The 26,977-nt window shown below is 36.7% G+C and overlaps 1 protein-coding gene across 2 annotated transcripts in view; it reads left to right on the top strand.

Moving 5' to 3' along the window:
• The window catches only part of LOC115215501, a 78,721-nt gene that overhangs the window by 42,008 nt on the left and 9,736 nt on the right, over positions 1–26,977 (top strand). The window contains exons 18-24 of one of the 2 annotated variants that reach the window (XM_036505887.1): positions 524–1,364; positions 14,878–14,980; positions 16,236–16,373; positions 18,824–18,976; positions 20,057–20,238; positions 23,088–23,316; positions 25,174–25,423. In XM_036505887.1, the coding sequence (XP_036361780.1) occupies positions 524–1,364; positions 14,878–14,980; positions 16,236–16,373; positions 18,824–18,976; positions 20,057–20,238; positions 23,088–23,316; positions 25,174–25,423 (1,896 nt within the window). The remainder of the gene's footprint in view (positions 1–523; positions 1,365–14,877; positions 14,981–16,235; positions 16,374–18,823; positions 18,977–20,056; positions 20,239–23,087; positions 23,317–25,173; positions 25,424–26,977) is intronic. The other variant, XM_036505886.1, reaches the window with a different exon arrangement.

Raw genomic sequence — 26,977 nt, 5'->3', positions numbered from 1 at the left:
AAATGTACCAAGTACTCTGTGGTGGTCTGCCGTCAGAGATATCAGCAGTTTGTGATCATCAAAAGCTCCACCCCATTTCACCCCCAGCTATGGATTAAATAACCTCTTTGCTTTGTGAGTGTTTGAGATAACATAAAGCCATTATAGAAGTATCAGAGTAGATCCCTGACACAAATGTCTCAGTGTTACATCTGAGTTTGACAATTTTCCCAGTAACTCTTACAACCAAAACTAGTACCAGACATACTACCTTCCTCTCCTCAGATCACTACTTCATACATGGACAACCCAATGCCTTATAAACTTTTCTTTCCTCTCTTGTTTTTTTTTTTGTTTTCTCTTACCCCAGTGAAGACACTCTTTCTGTTAGCTTCTAATACTGACTGACAGTGGCCACTATTGCTGACAATCACAGTAACTAAAGATAGTTTGTGTTGTGATAGAACTACAATAAATGTGATAATTGTAGTGGTGATAATAATGGTACCATTTTATCTTCAACTTTTTATTTTCTTCTCTTCAGAATCACCAGACCATGTTGCCAGTAGTTCTATCGATGTTATAGCCACAGTAGCCAGCCAGTTATTGTCAAATAGTAACTCTATTGTTAGTGCCAGAAACTCTGCTTTCATATCTGAAGCCTTAGCCAAGCAAAAAGAACTCCAGAAGACCCCAACCAAAAACCTGCTTCCTGTCTACGAAACTGTACAGTCAAAAGGACTTCCTTCAAGCAATAAATCTGCTGTTTTTAAGCACCTTGCACCCAAACCCCAACAGATTTCTCCACCTGGTTGTCGGCAGATATCTCTGTGTTTGGAGAAAAAGCGCAACAGTCCTCGCAGGCAAAAGTTGCAACAAAAGGCACGTCTTATTTGTCCGAAAGGAGTTTTGATAAAACCTCACTTCTCACCCACCAGCATGGCAGCTTATGGACTCCGGAAGCGAGCAAAACGGTCACCACGAATGACTACAAGGAATACTGAACCTCAAACCATTCTGCCTAAAAATGTTACCCAATCTCCAGGTCTTGAGAATGCATGTTGTAACCTCAGTACAAAGCGGTTAAAGGAAGTGTTGCCACTGAACCAAAGATCTTCAGTTTCTCTTAGACATTCAACAAATACTCTAACCAAAAATTTGAATGATTCCGGCAGCAGCGTTAAGAAAGATGACTGGTCGGGTCCAAAGACAGTAGAAAAATCTCCTGCTGCGCCTACCAGTCAAACAGAAGACACTGATACAGCCGGTACTGCTAGCAGTGGGATAACCAGCGGGAGTTGTTGCCAGTCGGAGAATGAAAACTGTCTCTTGGAGAATGGTGATAGCCATATTGCAGATTTGATGGCGGCTAGCAGCACAATCGGGTAAGATTTCTTGACTTTGTTGTTCCTCTCCAGGAAAATTTGTGTAAAATGTCTTCTTTTCAAGAGAATAATTTATTCAGACTGTTCACACCTCTCTCACACTATCTCTCACACCTCTCTCACAATATAAGAAATGATATTTTAAATGAGAGTTTTAGATTTATATATATATATACAAATTTATATGTATATATATATGTCAAGATTAATCAGCTGAAATTGCGAGGATGATCCGGTTCTTGACTGAAGATTGAAGGCTTCGAATGTCCTGTCCATGTTTTTTGTATTGTCTCCTAAATGTTTTCCATTCTTGTCCCAATATATATATATATACATATATATATATATATATATATATAGCGGCGTACGTACCCTCACTCTTATATATATATATATATATATATATATATATATATATATATATATTTAATTCCAAGTGAGTTAGAGGTTGTAAATCCAACCAACTAAGGGATAATATCTATCCAATATACTGCTGGTAGAATACCCAATTATTAATACACAAGTGTTTTTCCATTGCATGGCAATTACATTACCAAGTGTAATAAATGAGTGAGGGTAAAAAGTTATTTTACCCTTAATTTATACAGCAATAAGAAAATGGATAAGATCAAGAGGTGGTATTCATCAACTGTTAGACATTATATTATCTCTATTTATTTATTTAAAAAAAAAAACAATTATAACAATATACTTACATGTATAACATATTATGCTTTACATATATGAAATATAAAATACCGGTAATTATTGAAATATATAATGTAGAGCATAGAAAGTAGGATAATATCTAATAGCTGTTTCAGCCAAGAGGCCATAGTACCCTCTTCTACTTTTATCCTCCAGTGAACTGAAGTATTTGGTAGATAATAAAGTATTTGGGTGTGTCTCTGGGCTTCGTCAGAGAGTTTAGAAAGTTCATAAGGTTAAGTTATAAATACAAATACATACATATATATATACTTTTACATATACATAAATATACATAAACACATATACATATATTTAAATATATATGCATATGTATATGCATACAAAGGAATCAATTATTATTATTATTATTAGGTGTATTATATTATTCTTATTAGATAAAGTATAAACAGAGGTAGGAGAAAGTTATTAAAAGAGAAATAATAGTGCAATTTACAAAATCAATATATCTTAAGATTATTGTAGTTATGTAGGAATGAAAAGGTATATATATATATATTATATTAAATTAGAGACAAGACCACTATTATGCAAATCAAACAAAGAAAGACTTAAGCCAATACATAAAATAATTTATATATGCATACCTTCCCTTCTTGGAACACAAAACTCTACTTGTGAAGACCTGTTGAGGCAAGTGAGAATCAGAATCGAAATCGATCAATGGAAATTGCAGCTGAGATACCAGTGCCGGTGGCACGTAAGAGAACCATCCGAACGTGGCCGTTGCCAGCGTCGCCCCGACTGGCCTCGTGCCGGTGGCACGTAAAAAGCACCATCCGTTTGTGGCCATTGCCAGCCTCACCTGGCCCCCGTGCCGGTGGCACATAAAAAGCACCATCCGATCGTGGCCATTTGCCAGACTCGTCTGGCACCTGTGCCGGTGGCACATAAAAAGCACCCACTACACTCATGGAGTGGTTGGCGTTAGGAAGGGCATCCAGCCGTAGAAACATTGCCCGATCAGACTGGGCCTGGTGCAGCTTTCTGGCTTCCCAGTCCCCAGTTGAACCGTCCAACCCATGCTAGCATGGAAAGCGGATGCTAAACGATGATGATGATGATGATATATATACATACAAACAAACCCATAGATATATACGTATTACATGTGTTGAGAAGGGAGTATTATTGGAGCAGTTCATATTATTCTTTTTATATAATTATAATAATTATACACAAACATACATATATTTATATAAACATGTGATATGTTTTCTATTGAGGGCTTTAGACAATAGTCCACAATAAGTGGGTTAGAGTTTATATTAATACCTGTGATATTAGTTGGTACTACAAGTCATGTATTTCCAGGTATTAATCAATATACTTTATTATTTTCCGTTACTTTTTCTTTATTGAGTAGCTGAAATCTTGCAGGAAGTGGGAAAGGGCTTTTGGTCAGTCCCGTAATCTAATTGGTCATCTATTGTTTTAAAATGCCATGACTTTGTTATGGTTGGTTAATGGATAACCGATTACAAAAAACAAATTAGGCATATATATATATATATATATATAATATATATATATATATATAAAAATGTATATAAATAAAACAAAAACAAAATGTAGATGAATTCATATACATGTATGTATATTGTTATAATTGTCTTTTTAAAAAATAAATAAATAGTCATAATATAATGTCTAAAAGTTGATGAATAGCACCTCGATCCCCTCCATTTTCTTATTGCTGTATATATGTATTTAAATATATATATATATATATATATATATATATATATATATATATATATATATATATATATACAGGGGTTGGACAAAATAATGGAAACACCTAGCGTCATAGCATCATAATTTTGAAATATCTATAAAACCATCAAAATGCTTGTTTATTTTTATGGTTTTTTTTTATTTATTATTAGTGCTGATTAATATGTTTTGCTAAAATTGCTGTTTCTTTTCAGATATCAGAAAAAGGTAATTAAAATTCATTAAAATGACAGATCTATCGAACTTTCTGAGAGATCAAATTGTTGGTGCTTGTATGGCAGGCACTAGTGTAATGAAAACAGCTGAAATGTTTTGTGTATCAAGAAGTAGTCTCAAAAGTAATAACAGCCTTTGAGAAAGAGGAAAAATCTCCTTGTTGAAACAAAACTACAGAAGAAAACCAAAACTTCCAGATAGGGACCGTTGGACTCTTATGCAAATTGTTAGAAAGGATCACAAAAGTACAGCTCCCAAAATTACTGCAGAGCTTAATGACCAGCTCGAGAGCCCAGTTTCCACAAAAACTGTTTGCTGGGAGCCACACAAAGCCGGATTTCATGGCAGGGCTGCAGTCAGAAGACCACTACTTCCAAAAACAAACGTTGCAAAGCATTTAGAGTGGAGTAAAAACCTACAGAATTGGTCCCTAGAGCAGTGGAAGAATGTTATTTTCTCAGACGAGTCATCCTTTACCTTATTTCAACCACCGGCCAAGTATACGTGTGGAGACAGCGAAAAGAAGCACTTGACTCAGACTGCCTTCTTCCAACTGTGAAACATAGAGGAGGATCTGTGATGATCTGGAGGGAGCTATATCTTGGAAATCCGCTGGCCTAATGGTTTTCCTTCATGGCAGAATTAATAGTTAAGACTATTTAAGCATTTTATCTGATCAAATTCATCCTATGGTTACAGAACTGTTTCTGGAGGGAAACGCAATCTTTCAGGATGATAATGCACCAATTCACACAGCTTAACCCTTTCGTTACTGTATTTATTTTGAGATGTTCTATGTTTCTTTCAATTACTTTAAATATAACAAAGAATTTAGTAAAATAACTTAGTTACCATTCAGCTTGTATTAAGAACATAAATTGTGACTAAGGTTTGGTGGAAGATTTTAATTTAAAACTTATGGAAACAAGACATTTGTACAACAGAGACAGAGCCGGTTTCAGTCGGGTTGGTAACAAAAGGGTTAAGTTGTTACTGAATGGCACAAGGAACATTCTAGTGAAGTTGAACATCTTATTTGGCCACCACAGTCCCCAGATCTCAATATTATTGAACATTTATGGTGCATTTTGGGAAAAGAAGTAAGGAGTCAATATCCTCCACCATCATCACTACAAGAACTGGAGACTATTTTAGCTGAAGAATGGACAAAAATTCCTTTGGAAACAATTCAGAGTTTGTACGAATCTATACCTTGTAGAATTCAAGCTGTAATTACTGCCAAAGGCTGCCCTATTCCATATTAAAATAAATTTGTTTGAAATTTTAAGGTGTTTCCATTATTTTGTCCAACTCCTGTATATATTTATAATTATAATGAAGGCTACAAAGAAAGTACCAGCATTGCTAGAAATAGGAACTGAAATAACTGAAAACCACTTTTATTACTTATACATGCTGGTGAATGCAAACGAGCAAAGTAAAAAATGCCAACTTGCCATTAGCAACTGCAAATCGCAAATGAGTTAAAGATGTACTTGTATCATATTTTCAGATTTTCAGTTGCTAATGGTAAGTTGGCATTTTTTACTTTGCCCGTTTGCATTCACCAGCATGTATAAGTGATAAAAGTGGTTTTCAGTTATTTCAATTCCTATTTCTAGCAATGGTGGTACTTTCTTTGTAGCCTTCATTCATCATCATCATTTAGCGTCTGCTTTCCATGGTAGCATGGGTTGGACGGTTCAACTGGGGTCTGGGAAGCCAGAAGGCTGCACCAGGCCCAGTCTGATCTGGCAATGTTTCTACGGCTGGATGCCCTTCCTAACACCATTTTATTTAATAATAATATCCTTTATATATATATATATATATATATATATATACACTCTTTACTCTCTTTTACTTGTTTCAGTCATTTGACTGCGGCCATGCTGGAGCACCGCCTTTAATCGAGCAACTCGACCCTGAACTTATTCTTTTGTGAGCCCAGTACTTATTCTATCGGTCTCTTTTGCCGAACCGCTAAGTTACGGGGACATAAACACACCAGCATCGGTTGTCAAGCAATGCTAGAGGGACAAACACAGACACACAAACACACACACGCATACATATATACGACGGGCTTCTTTCAGTTTCCGTCTACCAAATCCACTCACAAGGCTTTGATCGGCCCAAGGCTATAGTAGAAGACACTTGCCCAAGGTGCCACGCAGTGGGACTGAACCCGGAACCATGTGGTTGGTAGACAGGCTACTTACCACACATCCACTCCTGCGCCTATGGTCCCTAGAGCAGTGGAAAAATGTTATTTTCTCAGACGAGTCATCCTTAACCTTATTTCAATCACCGGCCAGGTATACGTGTGGAGACAGCGAAAAGAAGCACTTGACCTTCGCATTCACCAGCATGTATAAGTGATAAAAGTGGTTTTCAGTTATATATATATATCATTATATTTTATTTCATTAACTTTGATCATTTTGAAAAGTTCCACTGAATTCTACTGGTCAATATACATATGGTGAGATGCATAATGTTTAGCCCTGAGAAAGTAATACTCATTGATAAAGACTAAGTGTTTCTTCACAAGGTTCAAAATCATATGATATGAGTACATCTTTAACTCATTTGTGGTTTTCAATCGCTAATGGTAAGTTGGCATTTTTGTATGTATGTGTGTGTATATATATATATATATATATATATATATATATATATATTATACACACATACAAAAGATACCAATGTGTGTGTGTGTACATATGTTTATCATCATCATTTAACATCCGTTGTCCCTGCTGGCATATGTATATGCAAAAATTATTAAAAAATATTTTTTTTCCCAGTGGTCAGCATGTGTAATTAATAGTCAGAAGACATAAATATTTTTATATAATAGTGTATAAGATTTTAAAGAAGAATCTTTTTGTGGTATGGGTCTTGACTGCCCTTTCTAGCATGTAAGAAATCCGCATGGTGGATTCCTCTCCATGTATAAAATCTTATGCACTATTTTATATATATATGTGTGTGTGTGTGTGTGTGTGTATCTATATATATATATATCATCATCATCATCCTTTAACATCCATTGTCCATGCTGGCATGGGTTGAGCAGTTTGACTGGGGCTGAAAGGCTGTACCAGACTCCAGTCTGATTTGGCAAGGTTTCTACATCTGGATGCCCTTCCTAATGCCAACCACTCCAAGATTGTAATGGGTTCTTTTACATGCCACTGGCACAGGTGCCATTTGTGTGACACCAGTATCTGCCACGACTGTGATTTTGCTCAGTTTGATGGGTCTTCTCAAGCACGACATTATGCCAAAAGTCTTGATCATTGCCTCCGTGAAGCCCAACACTTGAGCCAAAGGTTTCAGTCATTGTCTCTATAAAGCCTAATAACTACCAGTCCTATTCCAGTAATATCTAATTCAGGCCATAGCCTAATGAAAACAGAACACTGAACACACACTGTAGATAAGACTGGCTAAAAAAACATATATCGTTGCAAAACAAGTTACTGCAGGTTTTATAGATAGGAAAAGAATTAACCATCATACACACACGCGCGATAGACTGAATGACAAATAACACGTAGTTGTAAGTCCAAGTTGTAACATCCCTTTCTCTCCTAGTCAGTATTATATGTCTGACCCTGATAGTGGTCAACATGTTTTGATATACACTCTGATTGTTGCAGTGTAGGGTTGTTTGTTGTTTCTCTTTCATCCAAACTGTCGCTTTCACCCGTTGAGGTTGACCCAGCTTCCTCGTTTACTTCCATTTGATCATTTGTTGTATTCGTTACTCAAGATCAAATGTGATCCGAATGTCTGCACACAACTTGACCACTTGGTAAGAGCAAATTCATTGAACTTCCAAAAATGTCAACTACTGTTGCTGGTTGCCATGGGGAAGTCGAGTATAGACAGCATCAGATGCTTTCAAGTGTGGTCCTTCCTTGTTCTTTGCATTCATTCAGGTTAGTTTTTCTTCAATATTTTTGTGCGATGACAAGAATAAAAGAGGCTGAATCTTGTTTGCAGATTGTGACCAAACAATAACTCAGCTGGAGACTTGCCTGTAGATTCAGTTGGGGTTGTGCGATAGGCAAAAAGTAAATGATGCAGTTTAGTCTGGAGGTTTCTGGTACTTTGCTGTTTCAATCCATTCTTTACCGTCTGAACAGCTCGTTCTGCTAGGCCGTTTAAAGATGGATTATATGATGCTGTTCTTATGTGACGTATCCCATTCTCTCTCGAAAATGTTTGGATAACCTCACTTGTGAAAGGAGTGCCATTATCTGAACAAATTGTTTCTGGAATTCCGAATGTAGAAAATGGTGAGTGTAGTCAGGCTACTGTAGATTCTGCTGTAGCATGTACCACTGGATGTACATCTATCCATTTCGAATGTGCATCAATAATCAATAAGCACATCATACCATTTAAGAGGACCAAAATAATCAATGCTTTGGTTTTTCTAGCCACTTCCAGGGATGTACAGGTCCTGGTGTGTTTTGTTGACAAATGTCGCATCTTCTGCACATCTGCTCAATATCAGCATCTAGACTGGGTGACTCACAGTAACTTCGAGATAATGCTTTCATTCGATTTGTGCCTGGATGAGCATCATGCAACTCATTAAGCAATTTTTGTCTTTATTTAAAGAGTACAATTATACGATGACTCCAAAATATGCCACCCTTGTGCAAACTAAGTTCATCTTTACGCTGTAAAAACAGTATTAATTCTAAACTTGTTTTGGACAGCCACCCTCTTAAAAGATAATGTTTGACACTGGACAGTATTTGACCTTTGTTAGTCAAAGTATATCCTGTCCTTGGATAGCTATGCCACTAAAATGTTGCATTATGTATACCAGTTCCGCTGGTTGTTCAATTTCATGTAACAAAGAAGTCAAGGGTAAACGACTCAATACATCAGCAGTAACATTCTTAGGTGCAGGAACGTAATGCACACTATAACTATAAGCGCTTAACATCAAAGCCCATCTCTACATTCTAGGTGTACACATTAGCTGAATACCCTGCTCTTCTCCAAGTAGTGCAATCAAAGGTTTTATGATCAGTATAAATTTCAAAATGATGACTCCAAACATATTGATGGAATTGCTTGACACTAAATAAAACTTCAATTGCTTCTTTGTCCAACTGAGAATAGTTCTTTTCAGCTGGTAACAGAGTACAGACGGCGAGCTGGCAGAAACGTTAGCACGCCGGGTGAAATGCGTAGCCATATCTTGTCTGTCGTTATGTTCCGAGTTCAAATTCTGCCGAGGTCGACTTTGCCTTTCGTCCTATCGGGGTCGATAAATTAAGTACCAGTTACGTACTGGAGTCGATGTAATTGACTTAATCTGTTTGTCTGTCCTTGTTTGTCCCCTCTGTGTTTAGCCCCTTGTGGGTAGTAAAGAAATATAACAGAGTACATGAGACAAAAGCTATAGGATGAACAGTACTGTATCATTCATTCAATGACAAAGGGTTGCACCTAGCCCTGATGGAGATGCATCACTTTGTAACATCAAGCATTTATGCAGGTCATAATGCAGGTGTACAGATGAACTAGTAAGTAACTTCTTAGCTGTAGCAAATGCTTTCTGATGTTCAAACATTCCACCCACAAAGGGAATCTTTATGCAATAAGGCATATAAGGGTGTCAGCATTGTTGAAATATTTGGTAAAAAATGATGATAATGTCATAACATTCCTACAGATGATCTTAACTGACTATTGTTTTTAGGTTCTGGTGCATTTAAAATAGGCTGTACTTTATGACTCCTAATTTGCAAACCATCTTTATTTAGGCGTTGACCAAGATAATAAACAGAATCACAAAAAAACTCACATTTGTTCTTCTGTTTTAATCTGCTTTTGTGAAGATGATTGAGTATGATGGATAATGTATGAAGATGTTCATTACTGGAATGCCTGGTGATTAGTAAATCATCTAGGTATGCACTAGCCCAGGGTACATCTTAAACAATGTTGTTGATAATGCGTTGAAGAATTCCTGGGTCTGAATTAATTCCAAATGGTAATCTAGTGAATTGAAACAACCCAGTATGGGTAGCAATCGTAGTGCAAGCACGAGAATTGTCATCAAGTTCAATCTGGGAATATGCATAACTGATATCAATTTCTGTGAACTTTGGCCTCCCACTGGAGTCGCATACAAATCTTCTGTTTTAGGTAACAGGTACTTGTCTAAAACAGCTGACTGATTGACTGTAAGTTTATAATCTCCGCAAATGCACACTGAGCCATCCAGTTTCATCACCGGTACAATGGGAGCTGCCCAATCAAAGTATTGAACTGGAACAATAAACACCTTCTGAGTGTAAATGTTGTAATTTGGCTTCCACTTTTGGCTGCAAAGCGTATGGAAGTGTTCAAGCTTTACAGGTTTGGATGATTTCCAGTGGTCACATATACATCACCATGTTGCACATTTACATTGCAAACTACAATTATTGGGATTTCTTGCCCGATATATGTTTTTAAAATTGAATAGTTTGTAGAAAGTGGTGGTAAGCAGCTGACAGAACGAGTGGTAACAATAGAGACTAAAGTGCCCACGTCAATTTCCATGCATACTAACTGACCTTAAGTTATCACATCGACAACATATGAAGGTGGTTAGACTGTAGTGTTAACAGTAGTGTTTAAAAGGGAATTTAAAGCGAAATCTTGACCTTGGTTTTCCAGATTTGTTTTTATCGTTAGCACCAAATGTTTTTATGAAGATAAAACTCTGTGTTCATTGTACTTTGTATGACAAACTCTGGCAAGATATCCCGTTTTACCACGTAAATGACAAACGGTTTGTTGATGCTGGCACTCAGATGGAAAATAATGTTTAAATCCACAATAATAACAAGTAAACTGTTTTTCTGTAAGATTTGATGGCCGAGTTTTTGTAGATGTAATAGATTGTACACCATCTGCCCTCCATTAGTATAGAAAATTTAGTTAGCTGATGTGAAATGTTTTTGCTTTGATGAACTATAGCACAGGCTCCTTCCCAAGTAAGCTTTAATTCTTCTTCCAAAAGCAATTTAGAATGGGCAGTCTCGTCACATATACCGGAAAGCAGACATTGCAAAGCTATTTCGTTTTTGAACATTTTTGGAGGAATCAGATTGTATTCACACTCAGGTGGAGGTTTCTACCGGACAACCTGCTGAGGGCCACTGACCAGATCTGTGGATGGTGCAAAGTTTCCTCTCAACCCAAGATAACATGGTGATGGAACAATGTTGTTGACAGGGTCATTAGGGGAAAGAAACGGGCTGGGGAGGACTGGAAGAACAGTGGTAGCAGGGAATTGTATCAGAATTCTAGAAGGGAAGCTAGGAGACAGGTTTATTTAGCCTGAGGGGAAGCAGATAAGAAAAAATTTGCCAGTGTTCTGTGCTGGGAGGACCAAAGACTTGAGGTATTTCGTGTTGCAAGACAGTGAGAAAATCATGATGTTGTAGGAGAGAAATGTGTTCGCATGGATGATGGTTCACTTACATTAAACAAGGCTGCAAAGAGAGAGGTTTGGAGATGCCACTATGAAAGGTTGCTAAATAAAGAGAATGAATGGGAGAAAGAGAGTCTGCTGAATGCTGGCCTAACAGAGGGACCAGCTATCCTAATTGGCAGTGCCTTGGTAGATAAAACAATTAAGGGTATGAAGACAGGGCGAGCCCCCCAGCTCATCAGGAATCACCGCAGAGATGCTCAAAATATCTGGCGGTGTTGGCTATAGCCTAGTCACTCGTATAGTTAACCAGGTGATATATGAAGGAGTCATATCCAATGACTGGTGTAGCTGCAGCATAGTCAACTGCTACAAAGGTAAAGGTGACACATTAGATACAAATAATTACAGACGTATCAAGTTGTTGGATCAGGTAATGAAGGTCATGGAGAAGGTCATAGCCCAACTAATTAGGGAGAGAGTCAATTTAGATGAGATGCAGTTTGGGTTCGTGCCAGGGAAAAGCACCACTGATGCTGTATTTCTGGTAAGACAGCTGCAGGAGAAATACCTAGCCAAAGATAAGCCCCTCTACCTGGCTTTCATTGACATGGAGAAAGCCTTTGATAGGGTGCCCTGATCCCTTATCTGGTGGTCAATGAGGAAACTAGGGATAGATGAATGGTTAGTGAGAGCTGTGCAAACCATGTACAGGAATGCTGTCAGTAAGGTGAGGGTTCGCAATGAGTACAATGAAGAATTATGTGTAGAGATAGAGGTCCACCAAGGATCTGCCCTCAGATCCCTCTTATTCATCATAGTCTTCCAGGCAATAACAGGGGAATTCAAAACAGGCTACCCTTGGGAACTCCTCTATGCTGATGACCTTGTTCTAATAACTGAGTCACTACCAGATCTAGAGAAGTTTCAAGTGTGGAAGCAAGGTCTAGAATCAAAGGGCCTTAGAGTCAATCTAGCTAAAACCAAAGTCTTAATAAATAGGAAGGCAGACAAACCACAAATCCCTTCAGGTAGATGGCCCTGCTTGATCTGTAAAAAAGGCATAGGTAGAAACTCCATAAGATGTACCCAGTGTAAGCTATGGATACATAAGAGGTGCAGCAATATCAAAGGGAGGCTAACTGGGAAGATGGTTTTTGTATGTGGCAAATGCTCAGGTGCTATAAACACTGACAATGTTGATAGCTTCCATTACTTTGGGGACCAAGTCAGTAACAGGGGTAGATGCTCTGAAAGTGTAACTGCTAGAATAAGAATAGCCTGGGCAAAGTTCAGAGAGGTACTGCCTCTGCTGGTGACAAAGGGCCTCTCGCTCAGAGTAAAAGCTAGATTGTATGATGCATATGTACAAACAGCCATGCTATATGGCAGTGAAACATGGGCTGTGACTGCTGAGGACATGCATAAGCTTGCAAGGAATGAAGCCAGTATACTCTGATGGATGTGTAATATCAGTATGCATACAAGACAGAGTGTAAGCGCCCTGAGAGAAAAGTTGGATTTAAGAAGCATCAGATGTGGTGTGCATGAGAGATGACTGCGCTGGTATGGTCATATGGCAAGAATGGATGAGGACAGCTGTGTGAAAAAGTGTCACACCCTAGCAGTTGAGAGAACCTGTGGAAGATGTAGACCCAGCAAGACCTGGGATGAGGTGGTGAAGCACAACCTTCGAACATTGGGCCTTACCGAGGTAATGGCCAGTGACTGAGATCTTTGGAGATATGCTGTGCTTGAGAAGACCCGACAAAGCAAGTGTGACCATAGCCTGTGGCCTATGCCAGCAGGTGTAACCAGCCCACTTATGAATACCCCTCATTCATTAGACAATAAACTTTGCTTGCGAAAACCTATTGAGGCAAGTGAAATCAAAATCGCTGACATGGCCGATGACAGTACTTGGACAATAAACTTTGCTTGCAAAGACCTATTGAGGCAAGTGAAATCAAATCAAAATCGCTGACGTGGCCAATGGCAGTACCAGCTGATTATGCCAGAATTAATAGTCAAGACTATTTAAGTATTTTATCTGATCAAATTCATCCTATGGTTGCGGAACTGTTTCCCTGAGGGAAACGCAATCTTTCAGATGGTAATGCACCAATTCACACAGCTAATATTGTTACTGAATGGCACAAGGAACATTCTAGTGAAGTTGAACATCTTATCTGGCCACCACAGTTCCCAGATCTCAATATTATTGAATAGTTATGGTGCATTTCAGAAAGACAAGTAAGGAGTCGATATCCTCCACCATCATCACTACAAGAACTGGAGACTGTTTTAGCTGAAGAATGGACAAAAATTCCTTTGGAAACAATTCATACTTTGTATGAGTCCATACCTTGTAGAATTCAAGCTGTAATTACTGCCAAAGGCTGCCCTATTCCATATTAAAATAAATTTGTTTGAAATTTTAAGGTGTTTCCATTATTTTGTCCAACCCCTGTATATATGTATAATTATAATGAAGGCTTCAAAGAAAATACCAGCATTGCTGGAAATAGGAATTGAAATAACTGAAAACCACTTTTATCACTTATACATGCTGGTGAATGCGAAAATGCAACGTAAAATATGTCAACCTACATAAAACAGATAGCATATTGTGGCTAGATATGGCCGATTTAAATGCTAAAGGGTTACACTATATAGCACATCATATGTCAAATGTATTACAAGGAGGTAATTAAATTTAAAAGCACTCTTTTGGTTCGGTGGCAAGATATCAAAAAATTTTTTTGAAATTTCTTGCTTCTGTTCAATATACTAGCATAATTTTTTTCAAATGTGCTGACTTATTTCCATAGTATTTCCACAGGTTCTGCTAATCTCAATCAATCCTTTACTTAGTTGAGGTGGCTTTTCCTGCTTTTTCTTGTCTTGCAAGTTACTAGGTAATCCCCACCAGTGTTGGTGGCACATGCAAAGTGGTGGGCATCCAGTTGTAGAATCCATGCCAAAGCAGACATTAGAGCTCATTGTGGCCCTGTGACTTGTTGAATTGTATCAAACCATCCACCCCATGCGAGGATGGAAAACAGATCTTAAATAATGATGATGATATCTATTATAATTCCTTCACATCATGTATGATTGTTACTGTATCTCTCACTATTTTTATCTTTCTCTTTTTTACATTTTAATTATTTCCTTTACCTTCGCATTTCTTTGTTATTCTTCTCTTTCACTATGGCCTATTCTTGTCTCTCTCACCTCCTCTTTCCAGACCACCTGTATATTTTCAGTCTATCCTTTTTTTTTCTCCCAAACTAAGGATTAAAATAACCTTAGAAATTCTGTCCTTTCTCAAATATTTTCATTTTTTCACCTTCTTTATTTATATTTCAGCTGTCATCAGAAAAGGAGTAAAGATACACGAACCAAAGCACAGAAACGGAATGACATCAAACTTGCGATGTTGGCACCAAATTTAATTGAAAAAGACCCTCGGGTGAGTTATTAAACTGTGTGATGCTGGAAATGCCAGTTTAAAATAGTATTCCTATTATTACATTGAATTCTGATTCTCTTCTAATCTTGATGATTCTATCTTTTTCCAAAATTAATTGCAGCATCCATTTTCAACATATGTGTGATTAAGAAGCTTGGAAGCGTGAAAAAGTGGACATTAAATTCTCTCTCTCTCTCTCTCCGTCATACCTTATGTGATGACATTGATGTCCTGCAGGATCTGTTCTTAGTTTCCTGTAATTTATTGTATGCATTAATGAAATACATGCCAACTTGAAGCATGTGTTAAATTACTGTGTTAAAATATGCAGACATTAACTTGTACATTGAAATAAAAAGGAATGCTTCCTTTATGTTACAGATCTAAGTGTATCTTAGTTGTTTGCTGGGCATAGACTTGACTGTTTACCAAGTGTAGCTATTCTTGTTTGCTGAGTGTAACAGTGGCTGTCGTAAAGCTTGTAATTCTAAACAAAAGCTATGATTGTCAAAGCTATATTCACATTAACAGTCAACTTCAGATGCTGGTCAGACAAACAAATTCTGCTCTTAAATTATATATCATTGTTTAGTTTGACTTCCGTGTATAAAAAGAATTGTAAAAATTCAAATTTTCCACAAAATCTCCCCATTAAGACACACACACTGAGGAAATATTTTAGTAGAATAACACCAAGTTGTAGATGTATACTGTATAGTCACTACACCTGTTAGAAATAGAATCAAATCTCAACTATCTTACATCTTAATATTTTAAAAAAGAAAGCATTCAGTGAACAACATAATCTTGAATTTACAGGAAGGAGGGTCATGACTGGAATGTCTTTTATCAAAAGTCTGCTTGATCAGGACTGACCTTGGGTTAAACAATAGCACTGCCTGTATTTGAGACTGTCATTCCTTGTATATTACTGTAATATGTATAAGGCGGCAAGCTAGCAGAATCGTTAGCACAATGGACGAAATGCTTAGTCGTATTTTGCCCATCACTATGTTCTGAGTTCAAATTCTGCTGAGGTCGACTTTACCTTTCATCCCTTTGGAGTCGATAAATTAAGTACCAGTTGAATACTGGGGTTGATGTAATCGACTATCCCCCTCCTCCAAATTTCAGGCCTTGTGCCTATGATAGAAAGTATTATTGTAATATGTATGTGTTTTGTAAAATGTAGGGTGAAATCATTTTTTGATCCTTATAACCCTGTACAATATATGTATTGTTGTCTTTGTTTCAGAGAGATCACCGAGACACCATTTTTGCTTTGGCTTATCTGAATAAGGTCAAAGAAACTTTGAAAACTGACATAGAGCGCTATGAACAATTCCTCAGAATTTTGTTTGAATTTGGCAAGAGTGATTATTCACCTGTTGTAGTAAGCCCTGTTTTCACTCATTATTGAAAAACCTAATAACTAAACTGTCTTCACCAACAATTTAATACAACTACTATATATTGAGCTTGACTTGAGATGTATACCTTTGCGTGTGTCTATATATATATATATATACCGGAGTAAACACATAAATGTGAAACAAGGTGGAAAAAAGTGTACTCAAATACCAGTGGTAGAGTAATATGCTTTATTTTACTCTGAGTTTCTCGTTGCCGTTCATCAGACAGTTTTTGCAAAAACTGTCTGATGAACGGCAACGAGAAACTCAGAGTAACAGATTTTGTTGAATTTTCTGCTGCTTAAAATAAAGTATATATATATATATATATATATATATAATGTGTGTGTGTGTGTGTGTGTGTGTGTCTCCATATGTATTTCATCATCACCATTTTTTATCATCTATTTTTCCCTGTTTGCATGGATCACACGAGACCATGTTGGAGCAGAGTTTTCTACAGCAGGAGATCCTTCCTGTTGCCAACTCCCACCTGTTTTCATATTGGGCTTCAAGCAAATAACATCTTTAGTGAAGCCATTATTTACAACCAGTGAGTGAAATGCATGTGTAGGTGAGAAGGAAATATGAAATCACACACACACACACACACATGTATGATGTGTATGTATGTATATGTGAAGGCATGTGTATCTCCCAATGATGAAAAACTAGCCAAGTGATTAAAGGAGTGGTCTATCAGCTCAAGGTTTGTAAGTGTCATATCCACTGCATTCATCTGTTGGTGTCTCAATAGTCTTTGGTTAATTGAGTTCTTGGGAATGGATAATAGATCTAATGGTTATTTTTCTTGAACTAACATGACAAGTGTATGTTCTGTATGGTCAGTTTTTTTGGGGGGAGTAATTAAATACACACACTATTTATTTGATCTTCATTTTAGTTTTTATTCATATTACTCTTAGTTTATGCATCTGTCAAAGTCCTTTCATCACATACCCTATGATTTCATTAGTGACTCTCTGTCCTGTATGTCTCCTCTTATCCTGCTTATATTTATTTATTTATTCTTTAACAAGAATACTAATGATAGTGTCTTTGAAGTTTTGGCAAGCTAAGCCATTATCAGACTGTAAATCATTTAAGTTTACCTTGACTTTGTGCAATCCAAATAACCCTCACCACCTATCTATATTCTTTTGTGAACCCTTAAATGCCAATCTCCTAAAAGCTAACATACCAACAAAACACACCTAACTACTGAGGTTAAAACACTGGAATGAATTCTAGGATTTAATATTCACATTCTCAAAACAAAAGGTAAACATCCCTTTAATATGTAAATAAAACTTACAACAACTAAACCATGTAACAGTTCTGCTGACTAACAACCTTACTAGATTCTTTTGTGAAACTCTTTGACCTGAAGATGATACACCTAAACATTCAAAGCTATACATGCATGAATAAATTCTAATTATGAGCAATTTCCCAGAGTTAATCAATAAAAATTATCCATACTATCTTATCACCACATGATTATACTGTTACTCTTCATTCCCTCTTTATCTACTGCTTCTTATCTACTCCTCCCTGACCCACTCCTATTTCCTTTTACCTGTAGCCCCAAACTGAAATTTGCCATTAACTCAATTCCACCCATGTTCATTACTCTATGCATTCACCCCTATCCCTACCTCTATCTTTCTCTAACCCTAACCTCTGACTATCTTTCTCTTTTTACACTCTCACAAACCTACCTACCTATTCACCCTTCCTTGTTCCTCTGTCCATATCCACTCTTAAAAACACCTTCTTATATCTTGAGTGTATGCCCTGATACCTCATCACCATCATCTTTTCTTAGTTTCCTGCTGGGGTAGATATCTCTCCTACAGCAAGACACCTGTTTCTGTTCCTCCATCATACTTCAGCCTTTTAACACCAAACATAAAACACTTCTCTACTGCACTCCTTCATTAAGAGGGGATCTTGTTTTGCAAGTTACTTGATGACTTCACTAGTGCTGGTGCCATGAAAAAAAACACCCAGTATGTTCTGTAAGTGGCTGATGTTAGGGCATCTAACCATAGAAACCATACCAAAGCAGACACTGGAGCTCAACATAGTCCTCTGGCTTGTTGGTTTCTGTCCATCCCATATGAGCACAAAACATGAATGTTGAATGATAGTGATTTTGTATGTGTGTGTGTGTATATATATATATAAAAAATTTAAATTATTTTTGATGGAATATGTTAACCATTGATAGTCTGGATATATGTTCCTAGCAAGTTAACTCTATTACTGGAACTATTTTGTGTCATTTGCATTGATAACAGTTTTAGGAAAAGTATGAACATCACAAAATCCTGTCCCTCTATTCACTTGAAAAATTCTCTGCCCTCAGCATATATAAGAACCTATGATATTTTGCCAAAACTTAGTAAATTCATCTTCTCTTTTGCAGCTGTACAAAAGCCTGTCATATTTAATGAAGGACTATCCTGAACTTGTACATGACTTTGCAGCGTTCCTCTCTCCAGAACATGCTCTCCTCTGTGGCTGTTACAAAACTACAGTAGACTTTCTTAGGGCTCGCAACTTCTTACGTAAAATTGAGGTAATTCTCTTTCATCCTCACCATCTTCACTTTATTTTCTTTTGTCTTCACATTTCAACTTTTTGTCATTTTTTTCCCCCCTACTTCCATTTCACTTTTCCATTTCTCCTCAAAATTCTCTTTGATATAAACAATTTTATTAGGTGCTATTTTTCATCTCTTATGGAAAATGTTGCAACTATATGGGGCAGTGACATAAGAAGTTTGTTTTTCATTATTTCATTTGAAAATGTTCTTATTTAAAAAAAATTCTTATCAATTTTTTGACTCTTTCTTTGATACTTTGCCACTCTCTTATAATTTAGCATAAGCTGGAAATGTTACACCAGTTACATATAAACAGACTAACTTTGTTTACATACATATATTATATATTTATGATTTGAAGTGAGTGGGAAGTGGGGTATAGATCATATGATGAGGACGAACCAGTACAGTCTCTCATGTATTGTCCTAGAGAAGGATGTGTAAGTTAGGATGTACAAATGAGAAAAAAAGCATTATTCAGTAGTTGTATAATTCATTTATATTAATATTTTTTTTAAATTTGGATCTTATAATATCCACATGTGGCCCAAGAAGGTCCAGTTATATTTTCAGTCAACTCTAACTATATCATGAATAATGATGTGAGATTTCAGAAAGTCAATACTAACATAGTATTGAGTGTTATCAACATAATATACTAGGTACATAAGTAGGTCTGTAGGTAGATAGATGATAGTTAGATATGTAGGGAGGTAGATAGATAGATAGATTGATTGATTACCCCTTCAATACTGCCTATGTAGATTTTCTCAAGAATCAGTATTTCAGAAAAATCTACAATTTGTTCAAACTGTTTTCAAAATAATTGTGGAATTTCCATGGGTACGACTAGTATTAATAATACCGATATAATATTTTAATAGCAGCGACATAATATATTGATATTTTACTTTACCACTTCAAACTCTGTATTGTACTGATAATTAATTAGAATGCTGGGGTGGCTTACATGATAGAAATGTGATATAGCTTTAATATATTTGAAACACTCTCTAAGTTTTAGATTGTTTACTGTTGTTATTGTTTCTGCAGATTATTTTTGAGAAACATCCTAGTCAGTACCTAAAGGTTCTAAGAATCTTTGCGGAATGGCAGAGGAAGGTGACGCACAAGGAAGAAGAACTTCATGAAATGTTACTGCCAATGTTTAAGGGACAAGATGAACTTTTGGCCGAATTCTCAGGGTTATTTGGATTTCAACCACCTCCAGAAAGGTTTGTATGTTCTCTCTAATTGGTTTCATTTTGTCAAATGATTTTAAAGAAGTAGGCCATAGCTACTTGCAGGCTGCATCTAATGGGGTAGTAGATTTGCAAGAAATAGCAGCCAAATTGCCTTCAGTTTATGTCTTGTCATTTTAGGAAAAGTCATTTTGGTCCTTGGGAGCAGATAGAATAATCAACTCCTTTGGTAATTTTTCTTATTAATCTGAGTTGACCAGTAGTTAAACAATAACAAAAACAACAATTTATATACAAGTATTTGTTTTATCACCATCAAATAGATAAATAATACAATCAAGCTTGATAGAATTTTAACTGTGAACATGGAGGAATAAAATGAAATAATTGAAGCTATTTAATGTAACACTGGAAACATGGACAAACAAGATGAAATAACAGAAGACATTCATTGTAATGTAATACAAACTAAGGCTGCAAGCAGGTAGAATTGGTAGCACAGTGGGCAAAATGTGTAGCAGCATTTTATCTGACTTTATGTTCTGAGTTCAAATGCTGCTAGGGTCAACCTTGTTTTTATCCTTTCAAGGGTGATAAAATAATTACAAGTTGAACCCTGGGGTCGTCGATGGAATTGACTCGACTTATCCCCTCCCCTGAAATTGCTGGCTTTGTGCCAAAATTTGAAATCATTATTTCTACTGACTTTCCATCTTCGTCATTTTCTCCCCTCCCTCTACTACACTTTCATCCCAAATCACTCTATTAACCCTCACCCATGATTTTGTTTCCTTCACCCACTCATCTTGGTTCTTCTGCTATTGTATTCCCTGATATTCACTGTGTCAATTATATTGTGTTGAGTAAATGGAGACATTGCAACATAGTCTAAGGCAACCTTACTACTTCTGGCTCCACAATATACAGGGACCCAGTGCACTTAGTAAAGTAGTTGGGAAACAAGTGGAGACAATGCAGGGTTGAGAAGACCTTTAATCTAGTCTTAGACCTGATAACTGCTTTAGTACTGTGGCTTGAGTATAATTTGTGAAGTGGTTGGTGTTTAGAACAGAATCTGAACTATGGCCATCAACTCCAAAGTGAAAGCTACAAGTGTGGCTTGGTCTTTTGACCATTTTTAAGGCAACAATAATTCCAAATAAGAACTGACACAGACCATGGCAGGCTTTCCAGTGGTAGTGGCCTTTCAGACCTATCATCACCACTCTCTCTCTTTCCAGCTCCATCTTTGATTACTCCCATCCTCTCTTCTAAAATGCAAGTAGTCATTTAGACCCTCTATAAGAAACCTATTCTTGTCTGGCTCCTTTTCTCATGCTTTAACTCTTTATCTCCTACTATAAAGTCATCTCTTTCAGGGTTTGTAGTTTTGCAAACTGCATGACTACCTCACTAGTGAGGGTCGCATGAAAATAACACCCAGTGTATGCTAGAAAGTGGTTGACATTAGGTAGGGTATCCAGCCATAAAACTCATGCCAAAGTAGACAGTGAAACCTGATGCAGTCTAGTTCTTAGTTTCAATAATTCCATCATCATCGTCATTTAACGTCCATTTTTTATCCTGGCATGGTTTGGACAGTTCGACATGAGCTGACATGGTGGAGACATGAGAAGACTACACCCAACCCCTGTTGCCTGTATTTTGATAAAGATCAACAACCTGAATATCAATACAATCTCATGTTACTTAGTTAATCTCAGTATCATCATTTTTTATAATGTGTGCTTTCCCATGCCTGCATGTAGGACAGCCAATAGTTTGTTAGGGTAGCGCTTTCTATGGCTAGATGTCCTTCCTGTCACCAACCCCGCCTGTTGCCAAAGTAATATTCTTCGAGTCTATGAAACAATCTGGATGTGTTAATGTAAACAACTGGAAACAAATGCCATCAAAACAAGCATCTTTACTTGTGAAGATCCTGCAACATCTCAAGACATCTCCAGAAGCCTGGACCTGCTTTCAGAGTGGACTTAAGCAAATGACATCATTAGCAAAGCCATTGTTTATGAACCAGTAAATGAACACGTGTAGACTTGAGAAATGCAAACTCGCTCTCCAAACATATACACATACATATATTTCTCTTTGTGTGTGTGTACACATATCACTGGTTAGTGTCCTCCTTCCATGCTGGCACAAGTTGGATGATTTGACTGGAGCTGGCATGGTTTCTATGTCTGGAAGCCCTTCCCAATTCCAACCATTTTACTGTATGTACCCTGTGCTTTTCACATGGCACCAACAGCAGTGAATCTACCAAATAATTGGTAAGGCATGGCTTCAAACATCTTACAAGGCTGCTGCCATGAGCAAAACACAAATTTACGAGTGGTTTTCATGCTTTAGGAGTGGTCACTTGTTGGTTGAGGACCAACCTTGTTCAGGGTAACCATTGACCTCCTGAATGAATGAAAACATCATGAAAATTCATGAACTGATCTTGGAGGACCATCATCGAACAATTAATCTTGTTAATATGACTGGTATGTCCTGAAGCTCCTGCCAACAAATTTTGTGTGAGGAATCGTGAATGAAAAGAGTTGCAGCAAAATTTGTACCTTGCTTGCGCATGGAAGATCGAAAACAGTCACGACTGAATGAGTGTCATGAACTGAAAGAACAGCTGGAAGTTGATCTGGACCTTTTTTTTGAAGGTCATCACTGGTGATGAAAGCTAGTGCTTTGGAATTTGCAGATGTTGAAGAGGTGAAGAAAAAATACAATGGAGGCATTAAAAGGCATTTTGCAAGTGTTCTAGTACTGTACTCCCTCATGTGTTGTTATATATATGTGTGTATATATATATATTTTCACACACACATATATTTATTGTTTATATCTATTTTAATGTTTTATAGTCAACCTGAAGACTTTGAAGAAGTCACTCTTGAAGGTGGAGAGTCTGAGATGAAGAATAAGTTAATGGGTTATGAGGATGTTGAGTTACCTGATGCTGCTAACCAGTATGGAATGCCAGGTTGTCCATGTCAGTGTCACAAAGACAAAGAGAAATTACCCACCGATGGATTAAATAAAAAGAAAACAAAGAGTAAACGAATGTCACATTGTTCTCTTTGTGGTTTGACAGTAAGTTTATTGAATCATTTCACAACTAATCTGTTTATTAATTCTTCCAGTAGCTACACTCATCTTTCATTTTATCCAGGAGTAAGGAGCAGTTCAATGAGTAAAATTTGAGAATTGAGACTCATTTCATAAAACAACTATTGTCATTAACCAGGGGTCAGCTTTCCAAGACTTTTCAATTCCTTCTGTTTGATATTTAATTTATACAATCTTGTTTTCAGTCTATTCTTTGCTGTCATCACCACAAATGTCTTTGACACCTTCTCTTGCTCTTTTCCCCTCAATACATCCTGTCAAGATAGTTTTGGCTAACAAACTGTAGTGCGTTGTAAGTCCACAATATGATATCATTGTGGATTTGATTCGCAACAATATGTATCTTTGCACTTTCAGATTTTCTTGTATTGCAGTGTTTGTTACTCAGTCTTCCCAGCTTGTTCTGCTCAATCTAAATAGAAAAAAAGCAACCCTTAACCTTCTTTTATTGATTGATACATTAAAGCAGTGTCTCAAACACAAAACTTGATGAATGGTTCTTTTTGAAAGCTGGTAGTAGAATTTCTTTCTCAAAACTACTCTAATTAAATCTAAAATCTGTAATATAAAAATACATTTCATTTAACTATTATCACATGAAAGAGTTGTAATTTGAATGATATAATTGCTAAATACTCATTATTTTAAAACCCATCAAGCCAAGTGAGATTGTAGTCATGGCTGATGGCAGTGTCGTGTAACTGGCATGTAAAAATCACCCCTCAGACGTTGGATGATGTGCTGTGCTTCAGAAGACCTGTCAAGCCAAGTGAAATTGTTGCTATGGCTGATGCCAGTGCTGGTTCACTTGCACCCGTACCAGTGATAAGTAAAAAGCATTGTTCAGGCACATGGCCAATGCCAGTGTCATACCAGTGGTGTGTAAAAAGCACCCACTACACTCTTGAAGTGGTTGGTGTAACGAAGGGCATCCAGCCGCAGAAACCATGCCAAACCAGGTTGGAACCTAGTGTAGCTCCCCATCTCACTAGTTTTCAGCCAAACTGTCTGACTCATACCAGCATAGAAATTGGACGTTAAATGATGATGATGATGATAAGAAGATACTAATTTTGTCCAATTTGTCCTCCTTTTTCTTTTGTTTATATTTTGTGTAGTTATTAGTATTTGCCATTATTATATGGATCACTAGAATTGCTATAAACAAAAGTACAACAATGGGTTTTGATGATGGATTGGGTTTAGTTTCTCCTGAATAGTTTTGAAATGAAATATTTAAAAAGTTTTTATTACATTCTCTTCCTGGAAATCACTTTCATTATTGCTATCTAACATACACTAAGTTATACTGAATCATCAGTTTACACTCCTCATTTGTATTATACCAAATGCATTTCTTTTAAAAAATATCATTGAAATCTTAGGTTATTATTCATTATTAAATCTAAATATAATAATAATACAATAACCATACAATAACCATCAGAACATCACAACAAATACCTAAGGCACACAGAGCTGCGCTCGGTAGTGAAGTGAAAGCACGCTATAAAAATAAAACTACTGAATAATGATAATAATAATAATGAAATCTTTTGTAAGGGTAGATTTTTATTGAAATAAAGAATTAAAAATGGATTTGGGAAAATCCATAGAATTTAAGGAGCACAAATTTCATTTTCTTAAAGTATCTGACAGTATACAGTTGTTTGTTTAGTGACACCATGTTATCACTAATACTATAACATTTACATTGATGCTGGATCTTTCTCTTGATGTTTTGTTTGTCTCTAGCAGCTCTATGTTATGCTTTGAGTATGTGTGTGCATTTATATAAAAATACACAAATCTCTTTTTCAGGTCAAAGATGGTAAATTGTATTTTAAGACAACTGGAAAACTGAAACATGTACGTGCCAAAATCTCAGAGCCATTTCATCTAAGTGACCCTGACAAAGAATCTAAACCTGAAGAACCTCTGATTCTGTTAGGAGATACAAAGCTTGACCACAAGGATCATTCTGCAGATGTTTGCAAAGATGAAAATAATTTGTCTGTCAGATCTCCAGCTTCATCAAATTTATTAACAAAGCACAATTCTCCAAACAAAGTAAGCAAACCTTCATAAAATGTTTAATTGTTTTAATATTTAAAAAAAATATATTTTAGGTCTGCTCACTCTTCACTCTTTTACTTGTTTCAGTCATTTGACTGTAGCCATGCTGGAGCACTGCCTTTTAGTCGAGCAAATCGACCCCAGGACTTATTCTTTGTAAGCCTAGTACTTATTCTATCGGTCTCTTTTGCCGAACCACTAAGTTACGGGAACATAAACACACCAGCATTGGTTGTCAAGCAATGTTGCAGGGGATAAACACAGACACAAACATATACACACACACATACATATACATATATATGACGGGCTTCTTTCAGTTTCTGTCTATCAAATCTACTCATAAAACTTTGGTCGGCCTGAGGCTATAGTAGAAGATACTTGCCCAAGGTGCCACGCAGTAGAACTGAACCATGTGGTTCGTAAGCAAGCTACTTACCACACAGCCTGTGTATTCTGTAGTGAGAAATAGGGTTAATTTTTGGAGAGCTCCTTAAAGAAACGGGTAAATTAAACCAAAAGTTGTCAATTCAGAATATTAAGACATAACTAATAAACTTGTTATCTGATGAAATTTGTAAGTTTGCTCCAGCACCCTGTCACTACTATTTTTACATTCTTTCCAGATACTCCCACTCACCTTTATATAATGTGGAGTAGCCTTGTATCTCCTCAATAGCAAGACACCTTTATGTGTCTCTTTATCATACTTCAGCTTCTCAGGACCTGGCATAAAGCCACATACCCCTCCTAAATAATTCCTCCCCCACCCTAGTCATGGGGAGCTTTTTTCCATTTCCCTTTTTCTGCTCTGCAACTTGGTGACTTCAGTAATACTGATGGCCTGAGAAACAGCATCCACTACATACTGTAAAGGAGTTGATGTTAGGAAGGGCATCCAACTGTAGAAACTATGCCAAAGTTAGCCTTGCCACTTGACATGGCTCTGTGGCTCACCAGAATGGAAAATTGATGTATGAGGGTGAAGAGGAGTTTGTCTGCAGTAGAGAGAGTTCTGATGTTTTGGCAAAGCTCATCTTCTTCCAAATAATCATTATTTTCTTCAAATTGTTTTTGTTTCTTTGTTGTCATCTAGCACCTTATATTTTTGATAATCTTATCTTTATTTCTGTAAACTAGCAGATATTTGACTCTATTTTGTGGATACCATGCCTGCACCTATTATATATATATATATACATACATACATACGTACATACATACATACATCATACATACATACATACATACATACATCATACATACATACATACATACATACATACATCATACATGCATACATACATACATACATACCAGCGGTTTTTTTACTTGTTAAGGACATAGGAACTAGAATATGGGTTTGTTTTTCAGTCTGAGACATTAATAGTTAAATATTTTCTGGTATTATTAAAGACCACATATTAATAAGAGTGGGTTTTAGACAACTAGAGTGATTATAATGCAGTGTTTGAAATTAAAGTATGAGATGACAATGTTGGCAGTGGTATATCATTGAAGTGAAGACTGGAAGGGCATCCAGTTGTAG

The sequence above is a fragment of the Octopus sinensis genome, linkage group LG9, assembly GCF_006345805.1.
Source record: "Octopus sinensis linkage group LG9, ASM634580v1, whole genome shotgun sequence".
In the NCBI taxonomy this organism is placed as follows: domain Eukaryota; kingdom Metazoa; phylum Mollusca; class Cephalopoda; order Octopoda; family Octopodidae; genus Octopus; species Octopus sinensis.
The sequence above is the reverse complement of the archived record's forward strand: the minus strand, read 5'-3'. Positions and strand labels throughout refer to the sequence as shown.